Source organism: Oncorhynchus mykiss, chromosome 6, assembly GCF_013265735.2.
Source record: "Oncorhynchus mykiss isolate Arlee chromosome 6, USDA_OmykA_1.1, whole genome shotgun sequence".
In the NCBI taxonomy this organism is placed as follows: Eukaryota; Metazoa; Chordata; class Actinopteri; order Salmoniformes; family Salmonidae; genus Oncorhynchus; species Oncorhynchus mykiss.
The window spans coordinates 38554421-38565771 of record NC_048570.1 but is presented as its reverse complement, the minus strand read 5'-3'; the positions used below and the strand labels follow the sequence as shown (position 1 = coordinate 38565771).

At 41.4% G+C, this 11351-nt stretch overlaps 1 protein-coding gene across 2 annotated transcripts; it reads right to left on the bottom strand.

The window, feature by feature from the left end:
• Positions 1-3490: 3490 nt before the first annotated feature.
• lman2lb (lectin, mannose-binding 2-like b) lies at positions 3491-9131 on the bottom strand. 2 transcript variants are annotated; one of them, XM_021606396.2, is made up of 9 exons: positions 8894-9131; positions 8099-8217; positions 7674-7791; positions 7363-7445; positions 7161-7184; positions 5496-5657; positions 5292-5406; positions 4688-4804; positions 3491-4539 (listed from the first exon to the last, which is right to left on the bottom strand). In XM_021606396.2, exons 1-9 carry the CDS (start codon positions 9099-9101, stop codon positions 4397-4399), a joined length of 1089 nt encoding a protein of 362 aa, XP_021462071.2. In that variant the 5' UTR covers positions 9102-9131; the 3' UTR covers positions 3491-4396. The 2 variants fall into 2 exon arrangements, with proteins under 2 accessions (XP_021462071.2, XP_021462073.2); XM_021606398.2 differs by lacking the exon at positions 7161-7184.
• Positions 9132-11351: the final 2220 nt, after the last annotated feature.

Below are 11351 nucleotides of genomic sequence, written 5' to 3'. Positions count from 1 at the left end.
TGCATACTTCAGTTTTCCCACAAAGGTTGGTATTTATCCATTTTGAACATGACAGGAAAGTGGGCCTATATTCACACAAATCTCAAACCACGCACACAACTACTGGTTGATCAACTGTATTGCGAGCAAATATTGCTATTTTGGGGAAAATGGAGGTATTTGATGCACAGGAATTATAACAATGGTAGGCTAATAAAAACATTACAAAGCAGGCCTAATGATAAAACAGACACAGTTAGTAAGCAGATCACATATCACCATGATGTCTAATATGTTTATTTTATGCAAAAGGAGGGTATATCCAGTGTTTGGCACTTGCTATATGCGGCATGCCTTTTTTTCCTGAAAAATATTAAAACATTCTGCCCACGCCTCTACAGAAATGTGATCAAATTTGCCATTGTGCTTTCTTTTAGAAACTCTTGTTCCAGGAGGACATTTTCCAGGTGGGGTTGTAGCACGCAAACAAACATAGTATGGCTCTGATTTATAAAAACAACGTGCACAGCATGTTGCCTGTGACAGTGTGATAAACCCCAACAAATTTGTTGCACATGCAAATCCTAGACTTCCACAAATGCCAGAATTTAGTAAGAAATGTACGCATGGTTGTTAAATGAGGCCCCTGCCCTTTGTTCCCGGTCAGTAATTCAGACATAGATAGCTGGACAGATTAATTGACCAATAATTGTTTTTGCTGCCATGGGCTAATTAATTGAATGACACGAGTAAAACTACCGATGCACAACCAAATTTCGATATTGCGTTCAACAGTAAGTTGAGACCTTAAAATAAAAATACACCATTTTAATGATTGGGTCGGGGGACGCCCTAGCAGCCGGCGACCACCTACGTCGCTTATGCCCAGGGCCGGCCCTGGACTCTCACGTACAACCTTTAACCTTTTAGAGACTGACATTCATTTGTGCATACCGTAGCAAAACTTTTTGCAATGTTAACCCAAATGCTCTAAGCGGTTTCCATTGCAAAACAGTTTTACTACGGTTTGCATTAATGAATACGACCCAGGTAAGGCACCAGAAAATAAGTGCCTGGAGAGGATTGGTAATATAACTGATTACAAACCAACCGTTAGGCTACTTTATCTTATTTTGGAATTAAAGTTTAGCCACGAGGCTCAATGACACCGTGGATGGACAATGTACAGTTTTTCATAACAATAATATGTTAACTTTCACAGGTGAACAACAGACATTTGATCAATCATAAAGGTAAATATAGGTTGACATTATTAATTAGAATAAATACACTGAACAAAAATATAAAACGCAACATGTAAAGTGTTGTTTCATGAGCTGAAATAAAAGATCCCAGAAATGTTCCATATGCACAAAAAGCTTCTTAAATTTTGTGCACAAATTTGTTTACATCCCTGTTAGTGAGCATGTCTCCTTTTCCAAGATAATTCATCCACCTGACAGACCTGGCACATCATTACATAGCACCTTGTGCTGAGGACAATAAAAAGGCCACTCTAAAATATGCAGTTTTGTCACACATCACAATGGCAGATGTCTCAAGTTGAGGGAGCATGAATTTGGCATGCTGACCGCATGAATGTCCACCAAAGCTGTTACCAAAGAATAAGCCGCCTCCAACGTCATTTGAGAGAATTTGGCAGTATGTCCAATCGGACTCATAACCGCAGACCACGTGTATTCACACCAGCCCAGGACCTCCACCGTCTTCACCTGCAGGATCGTTTGAGACCAGCCACCCGGACAGTTGATGAAACAAAGGAGTATTTCTGTCTGCAATAAAGCCCTTTTATGGGGAAAAAACACATTCTGATTGGCTGGTCCTGTGCAGTCATGTGAAATCCGTAGATTTGGGCCTAATGATTATATTTCAATTGACTGATGTCTTATATGAACTGTACCTCAGTAAAATAGTTGCATTTATATTTTTGAGATATATCTATATAAGCCACAGGTGAGATGATCAGTTTTGATATCTGTGCTTGAGATGATAGCTGGTGGACAACAGTTTAACAACTTACCTACAAAAGAGGGTAGAGCGTTTCAGAGAAAACAATCCAATAACCCGTACAGTATGATACAGTTGAAGTCAGAAGTTTACATACACCTTAGCCAAGTTCATTTAAACTCAGTTTTTCAAAACTCCTGACATTTAATCCTTGTAAAAAGTCCCTGTCTTAGGTCAGTTAGGATCACCACTTTATTTTAAGAATGTGAAATGTCAGATTAATAGTAGAGAATTACTTATTTCAGCTTTTATTTCTTTCATCACATTCCCAGTGGGTTTACATACGCTCAATTAGTGTTTGGTAACATTGCATTTAAAATTGTTTAACTTAGGTCAAACGTTTTAGGTAGCCTTCCACAAGCTTCCCGCAATATATTGGGTGAATTTTGGCCCATTCCTCCTGACACAGCTGGTGTAACCGAGTCAGGTTTGTAGGCCTCCTTGCTCGCACACGCCTTTTCTGACAACAAATTGTCTATGGGATTGAGGTCAGGGCTTTGTGATGGCCACTCCAATTCCTTGACTTTGTTGTCCTTAAGCCATAACTTTGGAAGTATGCTTGGGGTCATTGTCAATTTGGAAGACCCATTTGCGACCAAGCTTTAACTGATGTCTTGAGATGTTGCTTCAATATAGCCACATCGTTTTCCATCCTTGTGATGCCATCTATTTTGTGACATGCACCAGTCCATCCTGCAGCCAAGTACCCCCACAACATGATGCTGCCACCCCCGTGCTTCACGGTTGCGATGGTGTGCTTTGGCTTGCATGCCTCCCCCTTTTCCTCCAAACAAAACAGTCATTATGGCCAAACAGTTCTTTTTTTGTTTTATCAGACCAGAGGACATTTCTCCATGTGCAGTTGAAAAATCAGTCTGGCTTTTTATGGCGGTTTTTGAGCAGTGGCTTCTTCCTTGCTGAGCGGCCTTTCAGGTTATGTCGATATAGGACTCGTTTTACTGTGGATATACATACTTATGTACCTGTTTCCTGCAGCATCTTCACAAGGTCCTTTGCTGTTGTTCTGGGATTGATTTGTACTTTTTGCACCAAAGTACGTTTATCTCTAGGAGACAGAACGCGTCTCCTTCCTGAGCGGTATGACGGCTGCGTGGTCCCATGGTGTTTATACTTTGTACTATTGTTTGTACAGATGAACATGGTACCTTCAGGCATTTGGAAATTGCTTTTGATTTTCCCATGTCAAGCAAAGAGGCACTGAGTTTGAAGGTAGGCCTTGAAATACATCCACAGGTACACCTCCAATTGACTCAAATTATGTCAATTAGCTTATCAGAAGCTTCTAAAGCATGACATAATTTTCTGGAATTTTCCAAGCTGTTTAAATGCAGTCAACTTAGTGTATGTAAACTTCTGAGCCACTGGAATTGTGATACAGTGAATTATAAGTGAAATAATCTGTCTGTAAACAATTGTAGGAAAAATGACTTGTGTCATTCACAAAGTACATGACCTAACCGACTTGCCAAAACTATAGTGGTTAAAAAAATTGTTTTAATGACTTCAACCTAAGTGTATGTAAACTTCCGACTTCAACTGTAGGTAAATGGTAGTTACAGCACAGCAATACAGAACCAAGAGCCAAATGTTAGCTCATGAACCAAAATATAGAACTAAAGGATTAGCATGTACATTGCGACATCTGGGCCCATATTCAAGAAAACATCTGAGTTCAGCAGTCCTACTCTGAGATCAGTTCCCCCAGCAATATAATTTGATTCATTACGATCTTGAAGGCCCTGGTCTTAAACTGGCCCGAGCTAGGTACTTTTGTTGAGAACAATTCTCTCTCTCATTACTTAGTTATTATGGCAGCTCAATATAAGTCTTCTCACGGGCATTTCATGTCAGTGCAAACAATTCGGAAGTCTCAACGGCAGAACATGACAGAAAGGCTGGAAGCCCATCATGCACACTGCATGTAAGTGAGTGCAGTCTGCTGATGACAGTGTCAGCAATTCACAGGTCATGGTCTCCTACGTTAAACAATAAGGTGAAACAAAAGACAAAAAAAAGATTTATCTCACAGTATAAAAAAAAAAAAAAAAAAAAAAGGGTCACGTTTGATTTATTTGGGCCGAGATGGTCCGAGAGCGGTTCATTTGTCGCAGTTGAAGTATTATTGAGGTAAGGGAATTGTTATGTAGTAAAGCTATGTATGGCAGACAGCATGTTCGTTGTATGTTTAGAAATCTACATCCTCATTCGTGCTCCTTCACATAGAGCATCCCTCAGACGACATCCCAAATGGCACCCTATTCCCTACAGAGAGCACACCTTTTGACTAGACCCCTAGTCAAAAGGAGTGCACTATAAAGAGAATAGGGTGCCATTTGGGACGGAGCCGTAGACTACCCAGCTCTCCCTCTCAGTAGAAGCGTTTGCGGCTGTTCTCCTTCCAGCGCCCATACATGACCACTGCCACCACCCCCAGTACAAAGATACCAATGACAGAGAAGACTATGGTGAAGAAGAGCTGGACTCCACTCATCCCCTCTTCTTGCACCTCCACTGTAATGAGAGACAAACAACCATGAAGAAAGAAAAATGACCTCATGCTACAGTTCAATTGAAACTGGACGGACAAAATCAATTATCACACCTTTTCTGAAACGAAATCAAACCATGGACGTGAAACTGTTGGCTTGTATCATCTTACCTTTGTTCAAGTGCTCAAAGTTATCAACACTGGGGATGAGCTCTTCCTCCTCCTCTTCCTCCGGAGTACGCTCCACAGTCAGCTGGTACAGCTTCATAGAGATGAGATCATGGTTGTCTGGGAAACGAGAGGAAGGAAGAAATACATTTGACATTTTAGTCATTTAGCAGACACTCTTAGCCAGAGTGACTTACAGGAGCAATTAGGGTTAATTGCCTTGCTAAAGGGCACATCGACAGATTTTTCACCTAGTTGGCTCGGGGATTAGAACCAGCAACCTTTCAGTTACTGGCCCAACGCCCTTAACCGCTAGGCTATCTGCCACACATAAATCAATACAATCCAACATTTAACATTTCACACTTTATTCAGACAGCTGGAAACAGAGAGGGAGACAGGAAAGTGGAAGCACAGTAGGAAGGGTGGACTTGGGGATGAAACCCAGGTCTCCAGCGTTACCGCTCGACAACAGGCTCTCCACCATTCTCCATTCAGAAATTACAGATCCGACTGCCATGAACAGATTTCAAAAACCAGTGAGAAGAATGCAAATGGTGAACCACAAAAACAGTGTTGTTCTGAGATGTTCATAGAGGCCCAGTACCTGACAGGTCTCCAGTAACAGAGGAGGCTCCAAAGAAGTAGCCCCGAGGTAGACGTACCCCTGGAAGGTCCAGACAGTCCTGCCACTCCTGTTTACCGTCAACGTCTATCTGTATCTGTAGGTCAGGAGGTCAAACATAGGTCAATAAATATGTCATGTTAGTGAACGCTTTATTGAACATGGTGCTTTGTGCGTTTCTCTCACCGTCAGTCGGTTTTTGGTGTATCTGATGAGGAGGAAGGTGTCATGGGGGATGTTGCGCACCAGGGCTGTGCACCCGCCAAGCTCTGTGGACTGGCCATCACGATCGTGCTCATAAGCCAGAGTCCCGTTCCCCACCATCCCAGAAACGTATGGAAAGACCCTCTGCAGAGACAGAGGAAGCTGTGATAAGCCAGCTGATAATGTCAATCAGTGACCAGGGGGATACTGCGAGATTACTTATCCAGAGTCAGATGAACTCATGGATACCATTTTTATGTATGAAGGAAGTTAAGGGGTTGTTTCGCGAGCCAATGCTAACTATCCCTTTAAAACACAGTGGTTGCATCTGAAATGGCACCCTATTTACTATGGAGTGCACTACAAAAGAAGTTCACTATGAGTCATTCCACCTCAAAAAGCACAAGCAAGAGGATTGACAAGCACCATCTCTGATTTTTCCAAAATTGTTCCAGTTAGAAACAAATAATATTAACATTCCTGAAACATTTTGTTGATTAAGTTGGTCTCTGAGAAATTAAGATAATTGATTGCACCCAAAGTGGCCAATTTAATCAATAGGATTCATATAATATTCAATAAATATAGTACCTAACATCTGACTTGGACCAAACTTTTTTTCACACAATGAGTGAGGAATCACTCACATGAGGAATCCAGAAAATGGTCAAAAGCCATCCATGGACCCCCCCACGCCAATCCGACCCAAACAACATGTATATAGTAGATTGCGTGTAAACATTTCTAAAAACATAACTCCACTTTGACATTATGGGTTATTGTGTGTATGCACACACTATGTACTATATACCCCATAATGTCAGTGGAATTATTAATTTGTAAATTAATAAAAAATAAAAAGCTGAAGCCAAAAGATGACTGTAATTTGGGTAAACTATCCCTTTAACATTGAAGGATTCTAATATTATTAAGCATAAACAGCACCATCTAGTGGCCAGAACCGGTTCATTTCAGGATGATTCAATGACTAATTTCCTTGAACGGAAGAAAAAAACTAAATTCACTGGGAATACTTTACATAGTATGAAGAAACAATGCTCAGTTGCAGCTCCATACTATGTATCACGCAAAAATAACTGATACTGTATACTCATTGTTGGGGGGGGGGGGGGGGGTACGTGGGTGGATTTTTACAATTTCTTTGGATTCCTCATGTCTTACTCATTGTTAGAAAAAAAAGTTGTCCAAATCAAATGTTAGGTACCATATCTATTGAATATTATATGAATCCTATTAAATAAAAAATTAAAATCTCAAATTTGGGTGAAATCAATTATCTTAATTTCACAGAGATATAATTATATTTAACCAAAAATTGTTGCAGGAATGCTAATCGTATCTATTTCTAACTACAGAAATTATTTCTGAACAATTGGAGATGGTGGGTGTCATGGCTTTTTGAAATGACCCCTATTTAGAAAATATGTTGCCATTTGAGAGACAATCAGTGACTAAATGCATTCGTACATCACATATTGCATGACACAATAGGGATGAGACATGCATGATGTGGGTTAGTCAACAATGATGAGATAGGTGGAGTGTTGAGGATAGAAATAAATAAGCATGCACTGTTCAATTCAGCCAGAGGATGACTGGGATTGGCTGATAGGTTACTGTAGCTACCTGAGTCGAAGGATTGTACTTCTTCTGTGTGCCCAAGAGGGATGCAAGAAAACACAGGACGCAGCGTAAACACACAACATTGCACACCCAAACCAATTATACATGATTGAGTGTTTGGGAATAGACAAACCCCCATCACTAATACGTTTTGGGGGTGTCCACCTGAGTATGTGTGTATGAGTGAGCATATGTAGTGTAATACCTCATGGTTCTTATTTTCATTGGGGTAGGTGTCCACAAACACTCCAAGGCCAGTGAAGAGGTTCATGTTTCCAAACACAGGACCTGCAGGTGATAAACCCTGGCAGTCAACACTTTAGGAAGACCATGCTGAGATCCTTGTAATATTACCACAACACTTGAGACTATCTTTTAACCTTGGTGTGTCCCCCAAATGGTACCCTCAAAATGGTACCCTATGGGCGGTAGACAAACGTTGTGCACTATATAGGGGATAGGGTGCACTTTGGGAAGTAACCCTGGCTTGTGTGTTAGACAGTGCAAGCTCAGTACCAGTCTGCATGCGTTCTTTGGTATACCACAGAGCCATTCCATCTCCATTCAGGTTCTTCTTCCCGTGGCCGTGGATCTTAAAGTGCACCTGCAGCTCCCAGTCCCGCAGGAAACAGGGCTGCAGTAGGAGCGCAGACACAGACAGTACGGGGAATGAGGAAAAGACGGTTGTGGCATGGCATGTTAGCTGTCGTAGTATATTGAAATGCTATGTGCTATAGAGTTGTACATGTAGTCAGGAAGCATAAGCCTAATTGATGGTATAGTCACTACAAATGAGGTGATGTGTTTGCCATACGTTGTGGCATGTCTGCTAGGCCTATAGATAGACTACGATGTATTAAGTGCAGTAGGGGTTTCAGGTTGTTCAAGAATAAGCAGCAGTGTGCTGGTGTTTACTTCGGGATGGAAAGAGCTGAACTCACAACGCGGCTCCACACTGCTCCTTGTCTGCTCTGCAAGTCAGGGGTCAGTCGCACATGCTCAGTGGTGATCATGGCATTGCCCATCAGGTCCCAATAAGAGGAACTGGAGGAGCCCAACCCTACACAAACACAATCAATCAATATGTATAACTTGATATAGGCCATTTAAAAAAGGGACATCTTTGTCCAATGTGCTCACCATTGGATCACAACAATGTGAAAATTACCTTTGCTCGCCTTTGAGAACAAATATGGATTTGTCAAGACCTTTTAGACTAGGGACCAATTTGTAAAATACTTATCTACCAATAATGTCAATACTAAATGGTTGTTTAATGTGGTGGTCCACTTTGGATTACACAACGCTCCAAAAATGTTAACTACACTTTATTATTTTACTGTCAATAATCTACCCGCTTCCGTTGTGTGTGTAATCAAATGCAATTGCATGACGTGGTGTCACTTGTGTTTTTTGCCCTTACACTACATAGCTGATTCAAATAATAAAATCTTAATGATGAGCTGATTATTTTAATTAGCATGGCAATAAACAAAACGTGCGCTTCTTGGCGTCCCCAAGACCGAGATTGGGCAACCCTGTACTGTTAGCTACTTGAGTTAACACTACCCTGCCAATACCCATATCGTACAGACAATAATACTATACTTATCTGCTGAATACCTCAATAGTGTTTTTGTACACTACAAACGTAAATGTTTGTGAACATTGTCTGGAAAGCAAAACAATAGTTACTGATTGCGAAACCAACGCAAGCAAAGCGTTTGGAAGCCTACCTTGGTATGGTTTGGTAAGAGAGTACTCCCTTTTCAAAAAGTCATCCATCTCGTATCCATCGTCTGCCAGACACTGGCAGGTTAAAAGAAGAACAACAGCAAACCGACATGTTAATTCATGAATGTTTCGCTGATTCAACATTAAATCAAATATTTTAAAACTGCCCATCCGAAACCGATTAGACTTATTCATGGTGGAGAACAGCATCCCGTCAGCAACACTAAAAAAAGTGCTTCCGGGTCATGGAATTTCGTAATAGTAGAAAAGTGTTATTAACCTGTATTTATTCATGATGTATAAAAATAATTGTCTAAACATCAACAATGATTCATATTTGTTCATATTTAAGTAGCATTTGCATTTAATGTGGGGTTTAAAAAAGTTTCAAAGTCAATAAATGCCCCCAATGCAAATAACAATAGAAAAAAACGAGTGTTTGTGCCGATGTAAAAGTGGGTGGGGAGTACTCAGTAGGGCAGGATTCCCCAACCGGGCAAGTCTTCTGAGCAAAGAAAACAACAACAAAAAACTGTTTTGATTGTTGGACATAAAATACTGTAAAAAAACACCAGGAAATCTGCTCTAAGTGATTTTAATTTAAGAAATCGTTCCCAAGTATTCCCACACATAATAGAGACATACGTGATCAACATTTTTTATTGGTCACATACACATGGTTAGAAGATGTTATTGCGAGTGTAGCGAAATGCTTGTGCTTCTAATTCCGACAGTGCAGCAATAATCAACAAGTAATCTAACAATTCCACAGCAACTACCTAATACACACAAATCTAAGTAAATGGATGGAATAAGAATATGTACATATAAATATATGGATGAGCAATGACTGAGCGGTATAGGCAAGATGCAATAGATGGTATAAATTACAGTATATACATATGGGATGAGTAATGCAAGATATGTAAACATCATTATTAAAGTGGTATTAATAAAGTGACTAGTGATCCATTTGTTAGAGTGGCCAATTATTTCAAGTCTGTATGTAGGCAGCAGCCTCTGTGTGTTAGTAATGGCTGTTTAACAGTCTGATGGCATTGAGATAGAAGCTATTTTTCAGTCTCTTGGTCCCAGCTTTGATGCACCTGTACTGATCTTGCCTTCTGGATGGTAGCGGTGGTAGAGGCAGTGGCTCGGGTGGTTGTTGTCCTTGATGTTATCCTTGATGATCTTTTTGGCCTTCCTGTGATATCGGGTGCTGTAGGTGTCCTGGAGGGCAGGTAGTTTGCCCCCTGATGCGTTGTGCAGACCGCACCACCCTCTGGAGAGCCCTGCGGTTATGTGTGGTGCAGTTGCCATACCAGGCGGTGATACAGCCCGACAGGATGCTCTCAATTGTGCATATGTAAAAGTTGGTGAGGGTTTTAGGTGACAAGCCACATTTCTTCAGTCTCCTGAGGTTGAAGAAGCGCTGTTGCGCCTTCTTCACCACACTGTCTGTGTGGGTGGACCATTTCAGTTTGTCCGTGATGCCGAGAAACTTAACTTTGCACCTTCTCCACTGCTGTCCTGTCGACGTGGATAGGGAGGTGCTCCCTCTGCTGTTTCCTGAAGTCCACGATCATCTCCTTTGTTTTGTTGACTTTGAGTGAGAGGTTGTTTTCCTGACACCATACTCCAAGTGCCCTCACCTCCTCCCTACAGGCTGTCTTGTCGTTGTTGGTGATCAAGCTTACTACTGTTGTGTCGTCTACAAACTTGATGATCGAGTTGGACGTGTGCATGACCACGCAGTCATGGGTGAACAGGGAGTACAAGAGGGGACTGAGCACTCACCCTTGTGGGGCCCCAGTGTTGAGATTCAATGAAGTGGAGATGTTGTTTCCTTTCTTTGCCACGTGGGGGCGGCCCGTCAGGAAGTCCAGAACCCAGTTGCACAGGGCCTGGACCAGGGCCTCAAGCTTAATGATGAGTTTGGAGGGTACTATGGTGTTGAATGCTGAGCTGTAGACAATCAACAGCATTCTTACATAGGTATTCCTCTTGTCCAGATGGGATAGGGCAGTGTGTAAGCAAGGTTTGAAATTATTATGTTTTAGTCAAACATTATATATTTTTAGGCTTCTTCCGGTCAATTTAATAGCGTACAAATGATTTGTAATTATGTTCCGGCCCCCGCCCATCCGCTCAAGAAAGAAATCGGCCAGTGGTTGAATCTAGTTGATGATCCCTGCAGTAGGGTCCGTAGAATCTGGTGTCATTTATGGGGCTCTGAGTAATACAGAGTGTTGCTAACCATTTATTCCGCAAATTGCACTGGCCACAATGCAAATCAATGTATATGCATTACATATGTGCCGATGTAAAAGTGTGGTGGGGAGTACTCAGTAGTCTGTATAATCTATATATAGTATGGTGTTATTTCATGGTGGACTGAGGTCTATATGCTCAGCAACACTTTCTACTCCCTACACTCCATTGGTCCCAATGCAATACACT